Here is a 20,955-nt window from a genome sequence, read left to right on the forward strand (position 1 = left end):
ATATTCACAAATTCATCATCAGGTGCCCAGCTCTGATAATACGTGTCAAATCAACACTACAGAAAGGCCAAAGCATTAGCATTCTATGGTGTTAATGTATAAAAGATAACACTCATAATAGAAATCACAAACTAGGTGTTTTTTTTGTTTTTTTTTATTCTGTTGTTGCTGTGTGGGACTGGCGCCAGTGAAGATGGACAGGATTTAACAGTCTGGCATCCTCTTGAGAAGCCTGGCACAGGCGCGGACGGTGGCACTCGCCAACCTGCCACCCCTCTCGTTTTATTGCCGTGTCGCAGCACCGCCTGGTGGGCGCAGGTGTGTCTTTGGTGAACGCGCTGTCCGATTCGCTACGACCCCCCCCCCCCCCCCAAAGCCTTGTCAGCCCACTTCCTTCCTCTTCACCTTTCTTTCATATTCGTGAGAGCAGCAATGGTTCAGCCGTCGATGTTCGTATTAAACACAAGTAAGGTTGAGTAAAAATGAAAACATTAAAACCCAAGACAGCCCCCCCCCCCCCCCCCGCCAAGTGCATTTGAAATGACCAGACTGGACCCCACCTGGCCAGCCCCCTCCCCCCCCACCACCACCCTTTCCAGGGCAGGTTATGTAAAATGCCCCCCACGGCCTTTCCTTTCATTCCCACCCTTGTCTCCAGGGGGCGCCACTCAGCTGAGCTCAAAGCCTGCCGAAGACTCTATGGCGTATAGGAGCTTGTTACGCATCTGCTGTGGGTCACAGAACTCGGGCAGCTTCAGTAGGTTCATGCAGGTGCTGGACGTCGGAAGGCGCTCCAGGTCGTTACCCCCATTGTGGATGCAGAAGGCTGGATACAGCTCCTGTGGGGGGGGGGGGCGGGAGGTGGACAGAAAAATGGGTCAGCAAACCCCCCCGGTTACAAGCCTGCACTGTGTTCTACTACATGCCTGATTCTACCCCACAATGGCAGATGCGTTAACGTATATGGAAAATGACACAAAAGACTAACACATAGCTTTGCATATGTTCACCTGCCTGGGGCACCTGTTCCAACAGCAATTACAAATAAAAAACACCCTAAATGTGTCCCTGGAACTCTCCAGAACTTCCTTGAAGTCATCAGGTATTTGCATGAAATGAAATGATAGACAAAGAAGACTTGATGGACCAGGCTTCTGACCCGGTGTTAGGTCAGCATGATAATTTCACACTGCGTTTTCAGCCGGGGCGCCCATGCTGCCCCCTGCTGGTAGAAGTGGAAGGCGCGTGCTCACCTTGAATCCGAGGAGCGGCGGCCTAGAGCAGCTGGTGACGAACCTCAACAGCTTGCGCTTCTCCTCGTCCGTGAAGCTCTCCACCACCTCCCAGAAGATCTTAATGACGGGGTGGGTAGCGGAGTACCCACCTGGCGAAATACAACACGTTCTCGTTAGTGCTCTGTCCGACCCCAAACAGCCGCTGCCTGAGCCCGTCCACCGGGACCAAGTCTCACCCGAGTAGTTTGTGAACTTCTTCAGGTCGTCGAGGCAGATGGGGATGTGAGCACCGGATATCAACACCTAGACACGGCGCAAAGAGCATCAGTGTTAAATTCTGCTTACTGCAGTCTGTGGTTTCAAGTCATGGTTAAGTGAATTTTGTGCTGATCAGGGAACACCTGTAATTATGAAAAGGCTTCTGCATTTATACCACTCAAAGTCAATTTTTCCACATTTATTGATTTAACTCTTTAAAGATTCGTGGAAAACTGAAACATTTGATCGCAGATTCACTTGCATAAACGGTGTATATTCTCTTAATCCAGTCATTCACAAAATAAAACTAAAATTAGTACTGAACATAATTTATTATCCAAACAAATAACATATCCTAGAAGTTTTTCATTCTGATTTGTAGTCAACTGTGACTAGAACATAATTAAAAAAATAATTTAATCCTTGATCATATATATTTTTTTAAGTTTCCAGTTAATTTTAAGTACTAACACGAGCCTATATACACACATGCTAGGAGTGTCCGGATGTCGTCGTGGATACTGGAGATCTAATTGGCAAAGAGGATTGCAGCCTCTGAACTGTAATTAGTCTATTTAAATTTTGATTGCACTATGGTTTAACATTCATCTTTACTACAGTGATTTTACATTCAACCTCTAGATCAATGTTTCACAATCCAGTCCTCAGAAACTGCCTGACAGAGAGCTCGGAAGGAACAAAAACATGGACCGGCTATGGATCCCTGAGGACCGTTGGGAAACACTGGTCTAGATATGTCCTATAGCAGCAGCTACCCTGATGCCCCCCTGGGGGGCGGTGGCTGGGCCTTACCTGGAACTCCTGCTGGTCAAACATGCGCAGCCATTCTAGGTTGACCACATTGGCGAGGCCCTGGCGAAAGGCCAGGCAGTGCGGTCGGATCTGCTTGTTGAGCCGGTAGTCGGCCACTAGGTGGATGTATGCGATGCGGTTTCCGCTGGTGACTGGGATGTCCTTGCCTCCTGGCTTCAGTTCGACGACCTGGGGGGGGGGACAAAAGCACATAAGGATTCTGACCATCCGGTGGGCATCCTACTCAACACCACCCAACAGCCTGTGCTCAGTAGGAAATGAGAAACCTGCTTTTAAAACCTCAGAATACTCATTAAGCGTCAAAAGAAAAAACGGCAGGGCTGTTTTATATATTAGCGCGAGTCCATGCGTGTAGGTCAGCTGCCTCTCTGCTCCTAACCACCCCCCCCCCCCCCCCTTACCTGTGCCTCCCCCAGGTCATTGTTGACCACAGTGAAGTTGAGGCCCAGCTCCTCCACATCCTCCTCATAGCTCTTTAGGAAGAGCAGGTTCCGGTACATCTCCGGGTCCAGCGAGGCCAGGTGGTGGATGTCTACCTCTGCGCTGGTGCCCAGCAGCTTGGACAGGAAGAAGCTGGCAAAGGGCAGCTCCACCAGCATGTTCTCGTAGAGCGCCTACCACACACACACACACACACACACACACACACACACACACACACACACACACACACACACACACACACACACACACAGGTCTCTAATGAAACACCCCACAGCCAAAAATTATATTTCACTATTACAGTAAATCATATCTAAATGCATTAACTAAAACTATTTAGATTGGAGGGCGGCACAGAGACTCAGTTAGTAGCTGCAGGCCTCCAGGGTTGGGGGTTTGAATGCTTCCATGTTCTCACTGTGTTGCATTCCTCTGGTTCCCTCCCACAGCGCTAAGACATGCAGTTAGGATAACTGGCATCTCTGAATTGCCCAGAGTGTGTGCCCACAGACAGACTGGCATTCTGATCAGGATCTACCCCTGCCTTGTGCCTGGTACTGCCTGGGATAGACTCCAGCCCCCCTGCTCACCCTGTACTAGATAACCAGCTAGAACATGGACGGGATTTAGATCAGGTACCGGGGCGCAAGTGCAGCAGCCCAACCTGGCAGCATTTCTGGTCGTAGTCCAATCCAGGGGTTACACGACGAAGAAGCCACAGGGGCTGAAAAGCTGATTGGCCCCAGATTGCCCTCTCCCCTGTCAATCACCATTTCAAAACATATCATTGGCTAAAGATAAGGTTTTGCCCCAGTATGAATTATAGTCTTTTTTCAGCCCTTTTATACCCCTAGTCCAGTCCAAACGGATTTCGAAATGAGCAGACCTCACCTTGCCCAGGATGCGGCCCAGGAAGTAGTAGTGCCTGGTGAAGGAGTCTCCGACCAGCATCTCTGCACTGGGGCTGGGGTACAGGAGGCCCTCGTTGGTGGTCTTGAAGAAGCCCTGGTTGGGGTTGAAGCCCGACTTGAGCAGCTCGTTGAGGAACTCGCGGAATATGCCGCCCCCGTCGATGCCAGCCTCGTCCAGCCCGTGGGTGTTGAGCAGATGAACCCGGATGCGTTTCTTGAGGTCCGGCTCTGCGGGGGGCGGTCAGAGGAATCAGTGGAAGCCGTGGCCTCAAGGTGGCGCTGGTGCGGTCGTGTTTACAAGCTTGTGTGACTGACCAGAATAATTTCAGGTTGAAACTCAATTAATAGCAATAATATGGCACGCAAAAAAAAAAAACAAAAAAAACAGGAGAAATACAGCAGCTATTATAAGGACCGAGAGCCACAATGGCATCCATGAAATCCGGCAATGTCACGCATGCCATTCATGCATCTCCATTTTGACCAGTCTCCTCCCGTACCATTCTCCGGAGACAGCTTGTCATAAGCATCCTCATAAATGTAGTTCCGCCGGATGGTGACATTGATTCCATCTGGGAAGGGCCCGTCGCCCTGGACTTCCCGTTTGTCTGCATAGATCAGTCGCTGGAAGATCTGACAAAAAAAAGACGCATGGTAGATTAATAGGCTCGAAGTTGTTAGCGGGCGGTGATTGGCTGGAGGTGGGCTGGGGGCGGGGTTACCTTGACCCGCTCCTCGAAGGGGACGACGAATGGCAGCTCGGTGAGGATGGCCAGCTGCCTCTCCTCACACACCGAGAGCTGTGGGGGCTCCAAGCCCACTGTGCACAGAGACAGACACGTTACTAATGACGGATTACCCCAACATGTTCCCTTGAGGAACTGTACACACAGTAATACATACGATTCTACTGCACTCACACATTCCTGCATAATCTCTTCAGGATATAAACACTGTATCTCTCTCACATATAAAAAGTCACCTGTCCCCCTCCCCACTCACACACAGTATGACAACCCCTCCCTCCCCACCACTCCTGCTCTCCTAACGGACTAAATCATTGTCTCTCAATCCAGTCCAGACGGTCCGTGTTTTGGCTCCTTCCCAGCTCCCTGCAGGACAGTCCACATTTATGCAAAAACCACATGTGTAACCTCATCGCGCCGAATAACCTGCCACGTGCGTAACCTCATCGCGCCGAATAACCTGCCACGTGCGTAACCTCATCGCGCCGAATAACCTGCCACGTGCGTAACCTCATCGCGCCGAATAACCTGCCACGTGCGTAACCTCATCGCGCCGAATAACCTGCCACGTGCGTAACCTCATCGCGCCGAATAACCTGCCACGTGCGTAACCTCATCGCGCCGAATAACCCGCCACGTGCGTAACCTCATCGCGCCGAATAACCTGCCACGTGCGTAACCTCATCGCGCCGAATAACCTGCCACGTGTGTAACCTCATCGCGCTGAATAACCTTCTACATTTCAAACCCCCTTCAATCAAACTATCATTTCTAAAACACAAGATGGAGGGACAGAGTGCTGCTGACACAAGGCAGCCAAGGTGACGGACCTGCTCTCCCACTGCCCCCATACTGACATCAATGACTCCAAACCAGTAGAGGGCGCTCCTGAATTTACCTCAGTGCACATGAAGGAGGAAACCTTATCCAGCCAGGTTATTTTAATTCAGATAAGAACCTACTGATCACCAAAACAGTCTTGCTCACTTTTTGATATGCATAACTACATCAAAGACGTAAGAGTAATATCTGTCTCTTACCATCAAGCGTAGACTGCAGCGGTCCGATCCGGCCCATCCGGCGGGCTCTCCACACGTGCCGGGCGGATGGAACATACAGTTGGGTGACCTGCGGGCGGAGAATCAGCCAATCAGCAGTCTCTTACCTCCCTACCTGCAGCACTTCAGAAAATTTGACCGTCTGTGAGCGTCTACGAATTTACACGACTGCTGTAGAGCGACCCCTGGAGTCAGCAACCAGAAGTTCAGCTCCTATCTACGGGGCCCCCTGCCATGCCTGCAAACCCGGAATGCTAACATTTCATTAATGCTGCTTATGACACTTTCTTTTCAGTTATTGTTTCTTGAAGCTCGTTGTTCATGTAGCGACATGGCGGCCGTAGCTGCAATGAGGAGGAGAGCAAAACTGCATAACAGATGGGAGCACAGAGCACCACACAGAGATACAATCCTCTGGACTGACCCTGGGGTGCAAGGATTGGGTACCTTGTCGGCTCGGATGTTGACCTCCTCGGAGAGCCAGTGGCCCGCGGGGCAGAATGGCCTCCTGGTGTCCCTTGCCTTCACCATCTTCACCAGGTTGGTGATGACCTGAAAAGCCATTTCAACATGTCACCCTCCTTAAAGGAATACCTCCTTCAAGAGACAGATGGAGACCAAGGAGACCCACAGTATCGTGTATTTGTATGAGTCACCCACTTCAAGAATTTCTCCTGGTAATTTTTGAGATTTTTAAGATATGAAACCCTTATTTAATGTTATTTTCTTCAGAAGGTGGTGTTAATCTCCCACCATCAGTGGTGCCTGAGGATTCATCTAGGGCCATTTTACGACCAGGTGCCAAGTCAGCTGACCTAATAGACGCGCATCCTGACAGAGCTCTGAGGAAAAGCTCGACTCCGCCAAAAGGACGCGAGCAGCTCCTACTTTAACGGCTTATCTATAGGCCTTCAAAACCCCACCTCCTCAGGCGTAAAGCTCATCACGGCGCAAGCAGCCAGAAAGCGGCTGAGATCGCACAGAGTACTGAACTGGTTGGTTGGTTGAAACAAAATCTTGGTCTGGATTTTTACTTTCTGGACCTGAAATTTCCACCTCTGCTTCCATCAAACGTACTTCTGGATACCAGTGTTAAACACATCACCTAAAGGTTAGTGTAGGAATCAATCTTTAACTCAGCCATGTCCCTCTCACTGACATACCTTCTAGAAACATCATTCATCCTCACCCTCTCACGGGTATGCAAAGGCATCACACACTATATTTCCTCCCCCGACGACATACTGCAATCACACAAAAATTCTAACAGTGCTGCTTCAACACATCTGAACCTCAGGAAACGCAATGAAATTCAAGTTCGAAAACACAATGCAATAGAGCTGGCACACGGTTTAATAAACAAGCGTGTAAGTGAAACACAAACATCTGCAAAGTGTCTCCTTCCAACACAGATGGTTCTCTTGGCTGCTTTATGCTGACAGGCTCCCAAAGCGCTTTGGAAATGCGCTCGGGCTCCTTTACACGACCATCGCCTCAGCGCTTTGCGAAAACACCTGGACCACGGGGAGCACCTGCAAAGCCATCTGTCCAAAACGTGAAGAAGCACCAACACTGCGATGTGGTGAAGCGCAACTTCGGAAAAATACTCAGGGGGTAAAAACGAATAATCTCCATATGTCAACAACCCCAATCGCCCTAGTACGTGGCTCAGTAGGCCAAGCCTCTGAGATGGCGATCAAATTTAAGCCTGGCCTCAGCAGAATAGTCACATGTCAGAGGTCCCTTAAGAAAGGCCTTAACCCCCAGCGCTGGGGCGCCGCAGATGGCTGACCCTTTACTGTGACCCCCCCCAAGCTTGTTCTCACCTGCATATGTGTCTCATGTAGAGCAAGATGGAACAGATGCAAGGAGAAATTCCCCCCATGGAAATCAATAAAATATCACTACACCTGAAATTCACATTTCCTGAGCTAGAATGGATTAAATATGGATTAAACACACTTATGTGTGCTGACTTGCACAGAACCACATTGGGATGGGACGTGATGAAGACAAAGATTTCCATACCAGGTGAACCTTCATGCGGTCGGGCCTAGAGGGCACCTCAGCTCACCTTGAAGAGCTGCACCCAGCGCTTCTGCTCGGCCTGTATGCGCTGCTGCACGGTGGCGCTGGTGCGCACACCCACGCTGCGGAAGGCCGCCACGTACTCCTCGCGGTGCTCGGGCTTGGTGTCCGGGTAGGCCAGTTTGATGATGCCCAGGCAGGCGTCTCTGAGGCAGCGAGACAGTGACACCAGCTCCACCGGAGCAAACGGCATCACTGATGGCCGGCTCAGGCCCGCAGGGGCGGCGTCTAGGATAGGGAGCATAACTTGGGTCAAATCCCCATTCTCATACTCTTTAATAGCCACCTACTCCACAGTGCCCCCTTCAGGCCATACCTGGTAACAACCCCCGAAAAAAAACAAAGGCTTCTCTTCTTGATCTCTTAATGAGCTCTTTTTCTTGCATATGTGTATTTATGACACATCCTCTAACAAGCTGATATGCTAACTCAACTAAAAAAGGCACTAGCAAGGCAGCTTATCAGAATATATTATTGATATCAGTTAGCTTGGCTATAGCAGGTGTTTCTTGGGACCAATAATTTTTTTTTGGGCAGCTGATGTTCCATCTTTAAAAAAAAAAAAGCATGAAAAAGAACACCAGGACCACAGCCCCCGAATTCAACAACGTTCACAAGCGGCGACGTCTTCCGATGATGCGGACAGTGGCGGTTTCCTCAAATGATAGAGCCGGTCACCTTCAGCGGAATAGCCGAAGAACTCGCTGTCGTGCACGGAGATAAGCAGGTGGCTGAAGAGCGAGCTGAACAAGTAGAAGAGCGGGATGATGCGGTTGGAGTCCTCCAGGGACATGGGCGAACCCCGCGAGATGACCTGTAGCAGGGGCACCATGGACCTGAGATGAAGATGAAGAGGAGCAGGAGGAGGACGGTGAGACGGGCAAGAGCAGATACACCCCCAGCAAAATCTGAAGCATCTATAGACAGCTATACTTCAACTTTGTTAAGGACAGGCACACCTGAAGAAAACTGCATGGCTAATTAGGATCTACAGTTGGACCATACCCAGCAGAAAGGGGAACAAGATAAGGATGTCAAGGACATGCCAGGGGATTGCGCACTAGAGGCCACCGCATGGGTTCTGGCATTCCTGGCCATACTCACATCAAACATCAAAAAAGGGTTAGACAGGCAAAGGGAGGCAGAGGTTATGGAGAGGTTTAGGTCCTACCCAGTGATCATCTTGGTTGTCATAGATGTTATCAGATGCCACAGGTGCCTCAGGAACCTGCCGTTGAAGGCCAAGCTGTAGAGGAGCCTGGAGAGGCAGGACAGGGAAACAGGAGCTTGAAGCTTGAAGACGTCGGTACTATTTAACGAAAAAGTCGGCATGGACCAGTATGCACAGGAGGTAACCTGTTACTGAACCAATCACATTCTAATCAAGTGCAACCCAACGTTCTGTAATCTAATCAATCTGCCGTTAGTGATTCCACTAAATTAGGACCAAGGGTTGATCAGCAACGTGAAGCCCCACCCCTTCAGCAAGTACAGCTTTGATGGAAACCCGCTGATCTGGGACGTGCAGGAGAGACCAACAAGGGGCACCTTGTTAAAAAGGTGTCAAATTCCTCATGCAAAGTAGGAAAAGGGGCAACTCGATAGCCCTTTACGCTGCATGGAGCCGGGGTATCTGTCCATCACTAGGGAGGCTGGAGGGTGATGCGGACTGGGGTCGTAAAGCTGGCACTGGCTTCCTGCCAAGCACATCTAGGTTAACGACGCCTGCACGACGGGAAAGGTCCGCATCATCGGCAGCGAGGGGCAACCCCCGAAATGGTTGTATGCTTCGACACTTCTACGGAAATGCAAAATAAAACTGCGGGGGGATGTGGTGGCAATTAGGGGCAATCAGCTTCCACACAACGACTCCAGGACCAGGCTGCATGTCCACAGCGACTAAGTAACACAAGGCCGCTTGTGTTTCAAGTCACAGAGTTCCAAAGATGCCCCCCCCCCCCCATATCTCTCAGAGAAACAGGCCACTAGCGCCATCTCCTGTATCGTCCTCCTTTGGTGTGAAGTTGATCACCCACACAACACTGGCAGGCAAACGAATACGTGTCAGATTGCAGAAGGGAGGGTGGCTGGTAATGTTCTAGAAGGTTCTACAATGACATGTGTTCTCCTTGTTTTCATATTGTGACAGTACCGAAATGACTATCGAAGCCTGTATGTTTCTGAGGGAGTGGAGCACTTTACAGCTGGGGAGACAGACAAAGCTCCCAAACCAGGAGAAGCAACATTTACGTGACAAAACACAGAGTGAGAGGAGGAACCCGACAAAACGTGACCATAAAAGAAACTTCAATTACAACAATCACAAAATCCTTTGCGATAGACTGGCACCATGTCCACTTTGTACCTCTGTCCTGTGCCCTGTGCTGCCTGGGACAGGCTCTAACCTCTCCGTGACCCTGACAAAGGATAACCAGTTTGAGGATGAATGGGATAGACTACTCCCAGCAGGAAATAAAATGAGCTGATGGGCAAACAGAACCAAAAAGCTCTCCTTTCAGGTTGGTAAGCAGATAGAGCCACCATTACAAGCCCACTACGTCACGCCAAACCAAAATCAGGAATACTTCAAACCCTACAGCAAAACACATGAAATACATCATTTTAAATATGTGTAGTATAATCAAGTAGATAAATACGAATGGATCAATTGACATGGAAATAAACCAAAAAGGGCTGAAGCCGCTCACCTGACTCGGGGCACCATGAGTCGGTGCTGCACCATGAGTGTGTGGCAGACAGAAGCCATCATGGTGAAAACCTCCTCGCTGGCGGAGTCCCTCCACACCAAGCTGAGGAGGGCGTTGGTCTGCTGCTTCGAGTCTAGCTTGCGGATGCACTCCTCTGTGATCAGCTGCACCGACACGCGCCCGTCCTCCTGCAGCCGAAACAGTGCCGGGTCCTGTCGCTAAGGGTTTAGCCGCTCACGGAGCAGAGCTGCATCGCTAAGGGATTAGCCGCTAATGCCGCATAGCTATGTCTCTAAGGGTTAACCAGCTCAGAGAGCAAAGCCACAATGCTAAGAGTTTAGCCGCTCATGGACCAGAGCTACGTAGCTAAGGGTTTAGCTGGTCATGGGGCAGAGCTACGTCGCTAAGGGTTTAGCTGGGCATGGGGCAGAACTACGTCACTAAGGAATTAGCTGCTCATGGGCCAGAGCTACGCCGTTAAGGAATTAGCTGTTCATGGGCCAGAGCTACGCCGTTAAGGAATTAGCTGCTCATGGGCCACAGCTACATCGCTAAGGGATTAGCTACACATGGGCCAGAGCTAAGTCGCTAAGGGTTTAGCTGGTCATGGGGCAGAGCTACGTCGCTAAGGAATTAGCTGCTCACAGGCCAGAGCTACGTCGCTAAGGGTTTAGCTGCTCATGGGCCACAGCTACGTCGCTAAGGGATTAGCTGCTCATGGGCCAGAGCTACGTCGCTAAGGGTTTAGCTGCTCACGGGCCAGAGCTACGTCGCTAAGGGTTTAGCTGCTCACGGGCCAGAGCTACGGTCGCTAAGGGTTTAGCTGCTCATGGGCCACAGCTGCGCAGTTAAGGAATTAGCTGCTCATGGGCCATAGCTACGTTGCTAAGGGATTAGCTGCTCATGGGCCACAGCTACGTTGCTAAGGGTTTAGCTGGTCATGGGGCAGAGCTACGTCACTAAGGAATTAGCTGCTCATGGGCCAGAGCTACGTTGCTAAGGGATTAGCTGTACTCCTAGCACTGCTACCTTCCCTTCCCATCAGTTCATCACTACACACATGGCTCACCTCTGCAGTTGGCCCCGTCACACCAATGTCATCTTCATCCTCTGAGTCGCTGGTGACCTCCTGTCGGACATTGGTCTCCGACACGGGAAGCAGAGGCAACAGCGACTGCAGGGCCTGCAGGTAGAGCAGAAGCCCCTCCTCTGACAGACGGCCTGCAGCACAGAATCGGCGCGGCGAGTCAAATACCCATAGGGCTAACACATACCCGCGAGGCACTATACCCGCGAGGTACAAAATCCGCAAGGAAGCACGCCTATGATTTACTAACAAAGAACTCACGCAGGACTAGACAGTGGAAAATCACAGCCAAGCAGTGCTAACGGTTTCAAAGACCAGCTACAACTCTACTAATTTAGCTAATTATGCAGCACTAAATCGATCATTCCACCATTTGTTATTCTAATAGCGTACAGCTACCAATTAGTAGTCTATACTGCTAGCTATATAATGCTAACTTACGCAAAGCGTTTTGTTTAAAACACGTGACGTTAAGCTGTAATTTAAATAATTTAGCTACTAACTCCACTCAATTGCTGATTCATAAACAAGGTTTGTACTGAGTGATTATTCAATGTAACTGAAGGCCACATTTCAGTTAGAGATGCACATTAAGTTGCTGACACTCTCCAGCACCCTCTAGTGGCATGGCTGCCTTACCTATGTTCTCCTCGCCAACAGCCAGCACAAAGTAGAAGAGCCAGGGCGCCTGCATCTTGGCAACCTCGGAGGTGCCCAACGTGCTCCGGAGGGAGGCCAGGAAGCCCTCGAACGGGAAGGCATGCCGGGGATCGGCCAGTGCCGGAATGAAAAAGTGAAACATCTGCTCCGTAAAAGGGCCCGTCAACAACTCCTCGGTGAAGACAGAAAACACGTGCTGTCTTTGGTGGGGGGGTGGGGTGGGGGAGACAGCGGAAGGGGCAAAGGAGGAGGAAGAAGGAGGAAGAAAACAAGGGAAGTGATTATAAGCAGCACCAGTTGACATTATTTATCTTCTATGATACATTAATCATATGCATGATCGTTTGTCCTGAAATTATTTAAGTCAAAATACACCCCTTAGATTAGTCGACAAGATATACCAAGTATCTCTTTCATCGTGTTAAAAATTAACTGAAAACAAATACATTACATAACCTCATGGGCGCCGCCCACTGGGACAAACTGACCTTGCGCCTGCCGTGCAGGAGGAGTAGGTAAAGTGCAAGGGTTTGAGCGTGTGTTCCAGCAGGGTGCCGGCCAGCGGGACAGATGGGGAGTCGCTGTAGTCCAGGCTGGATGGAAGCTTGTGGTTCACCAGGATGTACAGCGACCTGTAGTAACCTGAAAAGCGTGCAGACGGAAAGGGCAGCGTGGTCATGAAGGGCACATGGCGACAGAGCTGGGCACCGAGGTGGCTCCCCCTAGAGGTGCTCGTTTTACAGGCATTAGTTTACCGCTAAGACCAAGGATCCTATGGTTAGCATCAGGAGGCTACAATAGGTGCCAGCTATCTCAGAGCATGTCCAGGGAATAGGATTAGCTATCCTTTATTATTAGCATAACATGAATGACAATTATAGTACTACAGTCAGTCCTGCTACAATGTGTGATATCACACCACGGACTGATTTTAACATGTCTGATATATTAAAATTTAAGTCCAACACAACGCGGAATTGCATTTGTATTTGCAACACAATATGGTCTTAGCGAGAAACACTACTTGCATGATATCCAAGTGTACGACAGTGATGTCTGATTAGTGAACGAGTTGTTCTTTTGAACCGGTTCTTTTCAGTGAACCAATTCTTTTCAGTGAATTGTGCATCCACACATTGCACAGATCGAATTCTAACACACAGCATCCTTTTTAATTCACTTAAATTTGCTTTTCATAGACTGTCTGTAGCCATGCTGCCTTCAGTGGCCCTCTGCATACCGTAATCTGCAGGATTTGTGCTGTGTGCACGTCCATCCAATTGGTGACTGTGACTCACTACTCCCGACTGTCGGCAATTGACAAGTTAGGCACGTTCAATAGAAGTGGTTACTAGGCCATTATTATGGGGCTCAAAAGACCCATAGGAGATGTCTTATAGGGTTATAGGATAATTTTATTACTGTATTATTATTTCTTATAAAAAATGCATATAATTATATTATTGACCACTTGTACCATTGTTTTTATTATTTATTTTTAGTTTGGTGTAAGTTACTAAGTTTTGGAGTCGCATTCCCCGAGCCAGATCTTTCGTATTGGAAATGTGTATTTTAGTTTGCGATTTTATTAAAAGCGAGGCTTTTCAGGAATGCCTTAGTCGCAATGTAGCAAAACTGGCTGTGTATTACGCTAGAGAAACTCGTTGGAATTACGCAGGATCTCAACAATAACAGAAAAATTCTCCTGGGGTAGGGGGATAAAATTAGACGTATTCGCAGTACTCTGAGTTCCTTGAAAATATGATGCTATCACCTACAAACCTGTGGGGTGCCGGTTGTACGGACAGCTAACTGAAAAGGAGGCTCCTCATCTCTGGGTACAGCCTTTCAGTTTTTCCTGAGTGAAGAACAGCGCTGCCAACAGACAGACTACTGCACTATTTCCATGACCCCCCAAAAATATCTTTACCTCAATACCCCCCCCGCCCCCCGCAAAACAACATCAAACCAGGGCTGAGAGACACCATGCCCCCTTTCCTGCAGGCCAGACTTTGGGGGCACCCACCACAGAAAAGGGCCAATTCATATTCAGGGTTGATGAAAAGAATTGTATAGAAACCAAATTGCAACCACGTTAGCCAATATAACCATCTTAATTACAAGAGTCCACCTTGACTGACTGGCACCTAACGAAATATGAGCATGCAGGAGCGAGAGATGAATCCAACGTGAACCATCAACACGGCGCAATCCAGCAGAGGTTGTGTTACCTTTCTGTACCATATAGTGCAAAATCTGCTCGATTAGAGATGCTACACAATTAGCATCTTGGAGAACGGGCAAATAGGTCATCTCCGAGGAGAAAATCTCCAGCATTCTCATTGGCGCTGTGACATTCAGATTCTCTTGTCTGCAGCTCTGCAAAAGCCTGGCAGGGGAGAGAGGGAAAGGTAAGTTGAAAAAAAAGTAATTCCCGTCGACACTGCTCCCGCTGGTGGTCTTACTGGTGGCTGTTTTCATCATGCCAGCAAATCAAAATGGAGCTTGTTATTGCATCCTGTTTTTCAACGCTTTTTGGAGACTGGGGCCAGACTTTCTCTCACCTGCAGCACAATCCCAGAATCCTCTTAATCTGAAAGATGCACGTGTGCTTCTCAGGTCCCAATAGAAGCTTCACAAATTGGGTGTTGGCTTTTACCAGGCACTGGGACATCCATATCTGCAAGGGAGGTGGGGTTTGACAACAAAATATAAGTTAAGATGCTGTGCCCTTGGTCAGAAGGTTGCCAGGTCAAATCCCAAGACTGCCAGAGTGATTTCACCATCAAGCAAGGACCCCCAACTGCTTCTGGGATTGTCTGACTTGAGAAAGAACTTAACCCCTTCATTGGTGCAGGGACAGGGTGACCCCTGTACGTTGCACTGGACAAATGTGCCTGCTAAATTAATAAATGCAGAGATGTTTTGTTCCCTGCCTCGTGCCCATTGCTTCCGGGATAGGCTCCGGACCCCCCGCGACCCAGTAGGATAAGCAGTTTGGAAAATGGATGGATGGATGTTTTGTTCCTGGGGGCGGCATGGTGGTGCAGTGGTTAGCACTGTTGCCTCACATCTCTGTGACCTGGGTTCAAGTCTCCACCTGGGTCACATGTGTGCGGAGTTTGCATGTTCTCCCCATGTCGTCGTGGGGTTTCCTCGGGGTACTCCGGTTCCCCCCCCCCCCCACAGTCCAAAAACATGCTGAGGCTAATTGGACTTGCTAAATTGCCCGTAGGTGTGCATGTGTGAGTGAATGGTGTGTGAGTGTGCCCTGCGATGGGCTGGCCCCCCATCCTGGGTTGTTCCCTGCCTCGTGCCCATTGCTTCCGGGATGGGCTCCGGACCCCCCCACGACCCAGTAAGATAAGCGGTTTGGAAAATGGATGGATGGATGTCTTGTTCCTCTCTAACCCTTACAAGACAATTAGATTCATTATACTCAATTACTGCAGAGCACGATGTTCTACAGCACAGGTTCTCCACCTTTTTCCACCACGATCCAATTTTTACCATGGCAGTTCAGTCGCGACCCTATATCAAACTATAGGCTAAAATTAACATTACGGTCAAGCACACAGTGCAATCAACACCAATCAATGCCTATCGCACAAATCTGACTGGAGTTGCCAGTGAATTTTAAAGCATCTGTGGTCCAGCTTCTTGGGTTGGCTGAATGCTCATTAGTTGTGCGCTAAGCATTTGCAGCACCAAGACCAGTTTATATACATTAATTTTAGGATTGGGGCTGGGAAATCTGATCGTGGATCAGCACAGGAGCTTGCTGGTTTTAAAATGCTTACATTTCCAACTCTGCCTCACGATTTCAGAACAGGTTGAGAATCGCTGTTCCGGAGATAGCTGGCAAATAATTACTTAGAGACACAAAGACTTCGACCCATGATCTTGACAGCGTTAAGAACAAGGATTCCTCTCTCTAGCTGGCACAATGGAAGGAGAACTGAGTGCGGATAGAAAGTTCAGTTGAGCCTTACCAATCGGTGCGCGTCTTCGCTCTGCCGATAGAAGAAGAGAAGCTGCCGCACTAAAAGGCTGAGGCTGCCTCCGTCACTGACAGGGACGCCCCCCGAAGACTGAGCTTGGCAGACTGAGACTGAATGATCGAACTCACTCCTCTGAATGGCGTACTGAGGACGAGAGCAGCAGCAAGCCGTGAATATACACACACGTGCGTTACACGCAGCACTGTTTGAAAATATAAGTCTCAAAGAGCTTCGATATGGTGAAATTACTGACTATAATACTAGTACAAGGACTGGGTGATATGGCGAAATATTGTATCACGATAATTTTTTTTAATCTCAGCAAATATGAATTATTAAAACAATACAATTAACGTTTCTTTACTTCCGGATTTGTTTACAATTCCTTTGTCCTTAAACAGATTCAGAATATTAAAGAAGGTAACAAAAATCATACAGAAATAGACTTTTTATTGTTGGGACATAACACTAGAAAATGCAGACAGTGTGATTTGTCACTGGGTGTTTTCCCTGACAGCCTCGCTGTTCATTACAGGCAATGGGGGTTTTCCCACCCATCTTGTGTTGAAAAATAAAATGCAGCGTCTTGTTTTACTGTTAACCAACATGGGAGGTCAGATTGAAAGTGGAAACCCTCGCTGCTGGTGCTGCTGATGGCAAACACCCGCATTCTGTATGTTCTACTATGTTCTACTGGTTGGCAATGTTTCAAGAGGTGAAATACGTTCTTCAGCCACACTCACTTCCTCTGAGGGAGCACTCAGCTCCTACATTTTAGCAAAACAGCAGCAGGAACTCTGCTCCACTAACTGCGTTTGCTGAGCGAAGGTGATGTGATACCTTCTTAGCAGACGGCCAAACGATTGGATGGAAATGCGTTCTTTTCTTATCCTTTAAAACTAAAATCATTCTTATCGCCCAGCCCTACCTAGTACTATTCAAAAATGCAAGGACATACAAGTAAACTAGTTCAGACCCAGACCTGGACTCTCCCTGCATTTAAAAAATAATTTAAATACTATAAATTTTGCTCTAAATCAATGTTTCATAATCTGCTCCTTGGAGATCCACAGACAGTCTCCCTACGGGAGACGGGAGGGAGCAGAAACATGGACCAGTTGTGGGTCTCTGAGGACCAGACTGGGAAACACTGATCTAAATACACAATCTAGCCAGACCAAGCCTGAATCACCAAACAGAAAAAAAAATGCATGTTACACACCTGCTGCTTCCTATCCTTATATCCTCGGACATATGACTGAATAATTATCGCATTTCTCAGCCTTCGCCTTTCATCCTGGAGAGGAAAAACAAGCAGTCAGCGACAAATTCGTCTGCTACATTTCACCGACTCATTCAGTACTCGAACCACCTGTCAAAAATCAACCCAAGCCAAACAAAGGATTAACGTGGGTGATCCGTGTACCGTCTTCCTATACCGGTGTTCCTCAACCCAGTTCTCCCTCCCTGCTCCCAAAACATTTGCCCAGGTATTTGGTGTTCTTCATTGGCTGGGAGCTGGGAGGGAGCAGAATTGTGGATTCCCAGGCGGTCCCCGAGAACTGGGTTGAGAAACGCTGTCCTATCCCACTATACGAGTGCTGTCCTTAAGACAGAAGGGCCATGACGCCGCTCTGCACTGTCTGCGCTAAACGGATCACAGCTAGACCTCATTTACGATGCAGGAGCTGCGTACCTCTCGCTTTTTCCGTTCCTCCTGTGTGCGATGCAGAAGGGAAGCCTTCTCTTCCTTTAAGGAAAACAGCCACATCAAGTCCAGGAAAATATCAAAACGAGTGTTACATCTTTAAATGTTTTATCACGATTCACTTTTCATTTAAGCTGGCTTTTCGAAAAGAAAGCAGTTGGTTTAAAAAAAATCACCCAAGACAATACAAAATGAATAACCTGCTACTTGTAATTTCTAGTTTTGATGTGTGCTGAGAAAAGTAAATGTGGCATAGTAATACAAAAGTTAAGTCTCACGATACAAACAGGAGAAACTTTCTTTAATGTATGCGCATCTTTGGGCAAAAGTCTTCAACGGAGCACTAAAAACCATTTAATTAAAATGAAATGGATGACAACATACCTTTTTGCTGGCTCCACCGAGAGACACTTTGGGTCTTGTCCTGAAATCTCCCTCAAAACTGAACATGGTTTAAGTTTTCATTTAACAAGCTGTTGGCGTCGCGATGCTACCTGAACTGTAGCTGAAAGAGAATGATGACCGTCAGTTTTACAATAAACCGAAAACAATGAGGACAACAAAATGACAATCCTGTTACTCACTGACACCGAGCCCAAGAATGTCCCCTCTTCTCAAACTTAAAATCTTTCTTGAGGTGTGAATGATGACTACGGCACTAAATAAGAGGAGTCAAACTGCCGGTTGGTAACCAGAATTAAAACTAAGATATATACAGGTGTAACATGTAAACACCTACAAAACCGTCAAAAATAAGTAGTTACAAGACTGATGGATGCATGAAGATTATCTAAAAAAAGAATATTTGACCTGCTGTCATCAATATGAGGGGGTCGTTATTGCAATCACTTGACTAATCGCCTGAGTATTTTCTTAATGTTAACCAGATTCTTAACGAGCCTGTCAAGCATCCAACTTGGTGAGTGACTTCCTCCAAACGACACCGTATGTGAGCTTCACCCGTCATCACTGCTTTCCCTTCACAAATCCCGTACCTTAATTGAAACTACTGCACCTTATAATTGAAACCATAATAAAATGAACCTCCCCCCCCCCCCCACGTGTCTTATGATAGTTCAGTCACCGGCAGTACGCGCACCGTGAATATAACCCTGGTCAACATGCTAGTTATCCCGAGTAGGTTCCAGTGTCACGAGCGACTAGTAACGCCTACTTACCATCATTTCGGGGAAAGCATAACTAGAAGGAGCAATTCAAATGCTACATAACAATGACATGACTGTCAATATCTGATTACGTATCACTGCTAATTAAAGTAGATACGGCATCACAGCTCTTAGCCGGATGAATGAGGCAGATACCTAAACTAGCGATGTTTTCACCTGCCGCTCGGTGTTACTGAGGAAACTTCACCAGTCACTTTGAATGGGGTTCGGCTTTGCTCACTGCCTGTTAGTCTTCGACCATCAACATACCAAACCTTCCAAAACGTACTGACCAGCTGACTGCAGTGAAAACACTTTCAGTTTCTCCCATGTAGCTAGCAAAAATGACTCAGCACAGCCTCCCCGCTCGTAAGCGGCTTATACCATCTAGCTGACGGAGGATGTTCGGTTACTTCTCCACACACCAGCGGCGATCCTCTCCAGCCCGTGTTTAGCCAGCCATACAAGTTCCAGCCCTTTATTAACACTGATCGCTTCTCTTTATTTTCATCTTTACAGATTAGCGAACTTGCTAACAATCTAGCGCTGCTGGATAATCTATCCTGTCATTATTCCGACATACGAGCGTACGCTTCTTTACCTGAAAGTGGGGAAATTATCAACGGAAACCACACACTGCAAACAGGGGGAATATGAAACGCTGTAACACAAAAACGAAATCTCTCCCTTTTCCCCTTCTTTTTCCAGAAACACAACACGGCGACGCGGAAGTCCCGCCTCCTACTATGGCTAATTCAATTCTAATTGGACGGAAACGTTCTTGCCGCATTGTCATTCGCTAAAATAAGTCATTGCGGAGGAACCAGTTTCGGTCAACGTTTCTTCCTTCCAGGGAATGTGTCAGATGCAGAAACTCAGTAGATACGTAAAGATGTAGAGTCACGATTCAAGAAATAATCACGGCTGGACCGAGGACAAATTGTACCTTGAAGACGTGATGTAGTCGGAAACAATTGAATGTTACGTTGCAGTTCAATTTAAACTTAGTTTGAACGTCTGCATGTAACAAATGCCATTAGAAAAGCGAGCCTCAATGCAAACATAATGCACACTTTGGACATTAAGAATGTCAGTGATGCAAAATGAACGCTGTATAAATGTGCATAATTTAAGCTTTAAAACCAAACAATAGCAACACATTTCGTTTACGCCACTTAATTTTCACAATAGTTTGTTCCTTGTCAGGCTCTCGGTTAAGTTTCATTTTATTATCCTGACACTTTTATTATCCTCTTAATCGTAAACATTTGGTCTATGCATTAACAAAGGCCAGTAAATCAGGGAAGACTGAACACTGGAAATAAGGCTGTTTTGTCCCCTAGGTACTGGAAAGATCTTACAAAAACATTGGCTGCTAACTGACTGACAGAGGGATGAAGGAACTCTTTAATGTGTCTTCAGTATTCAGGACATCTAATTTTGGTCAAATTTTCTTCAAAACCTTAGATTGAGGTTCTCTAGCTGTCCTCTTCTTCCCTGTTAGAAGGGATTATGTGTGACTTTGAGAGTTTGACTTCCTTTATGTTCCGCGTAGCCATGATCTCACTCAGCTTTTGCATTGCATCTATTGGTGGTCTCCTAAAAACTTTGCTTAGTTTGTCATAATGTAAACCTTTTTTTTCTCCTATACTGGTTTTTAGTTTATACAAAACCCCATTCCATTACAGGGACACACACGCAACCATACACTATAAGCACTGTAGAGATGCCAATTCATCTAACAGCATGTCTTTGGTGAAAAGTGCGTGGAGTTTGCATGTTCTACCTTTATTGTGCGGGTTTTCCATGCAAATCATCACACGTCACTGATGTGGTGCAGTGTTCAATCTGTGTATCATGGCTCCTGGGTTGTGGATTTCAATTCCAGCTCATCTCTGTTTGGAATTTGTATTTATATCTCCTACACCCAAAGAGGTTGCTCATCAGTTGAGTTGGTAAATCTTCTGCTGTTTAAGTAATGCCCCCCCCCCACCCCCAATATTGGACCTCATTCCTTTCCACTACAGACTACATGGATTACACACTTTCCCAAA

General features: G+C 47.7%; 1 protein-coding gene across 2 annotated transcripts; it reads right to left on the minus strand.

Annotated features, from left to right (window-relative positions):
* Positions 1-582: 582 nt before the first annotated feature.
* ube3c (ubiquitin protein ligase E3C) lies at positions 583-19,641 on the minus strand. 2 transcript variants are annotated; one of them, XM_049011796.1, is made up of 24 exons: positions 19,503-19,641; positions 18,120-18,240; positions 17,724-17,777; positions 17,250-17,324; positions 16,019-16,171; positions 14,591-14,706; positions 14,258-14,415; positions 12,515-12,668; positions 12,006-12,226; positions 11,349-11,500; positions 10,280-10,467; positions 8,743-8,829; positions 8,250-8,407; positions 7,558-7,799; positions 5,931-6,035; positions 5,466-5,553; positions 4,402-4,499; positions 4,180-4,312; positions 3,660-3,907; positions 2,729-2,941; positions 2,307-2,495; positions 1,472-1,538; positions 1,254-1,384; positions 583-839 (listed from the first exon to the last, which is right to left on the minus strand). In XM_049011796.1, the coding sequence occupies exons 2-24, from the start codon at positions 18,183-18,185 to the stop codon at positions 669-671; spliced, it is 3,267 nt and encodes a 1,088-aa protein (XP_048867753.1). In that variant the 5' UTR covers positions 18,186-18,240; positions 19,503-19,641; the 3' UTR covers positions 583-668. The 2 variants fall into 2 exon arrangements, with proteins under 2 accessions (XP_048867753.1, XP_048867754.1); XM_049011797.1 differs by lacking the exon at positions 19,503-19,641 and adding an exon at positions 18,320-19,492.
* Positions 19,642-20,955: the final 1,314 nt, after the last annotated feature.

This window comes from Brienomyrus brachyistius, chromosome 4 (assembly GCF_023856365.1).
Source record: "Brienomyrus brachyistius isolate T26 chromosome 4, BBRACH_0.4, whole genome shotgun sequence".
Classification (NCBI taxonomy): Eukaryota; Metazoa; Chordata; class Actinopteri; order Osteoglossiformes; family Mormyridae; genus Brienomyrus; species Brienomyrus brachyistius.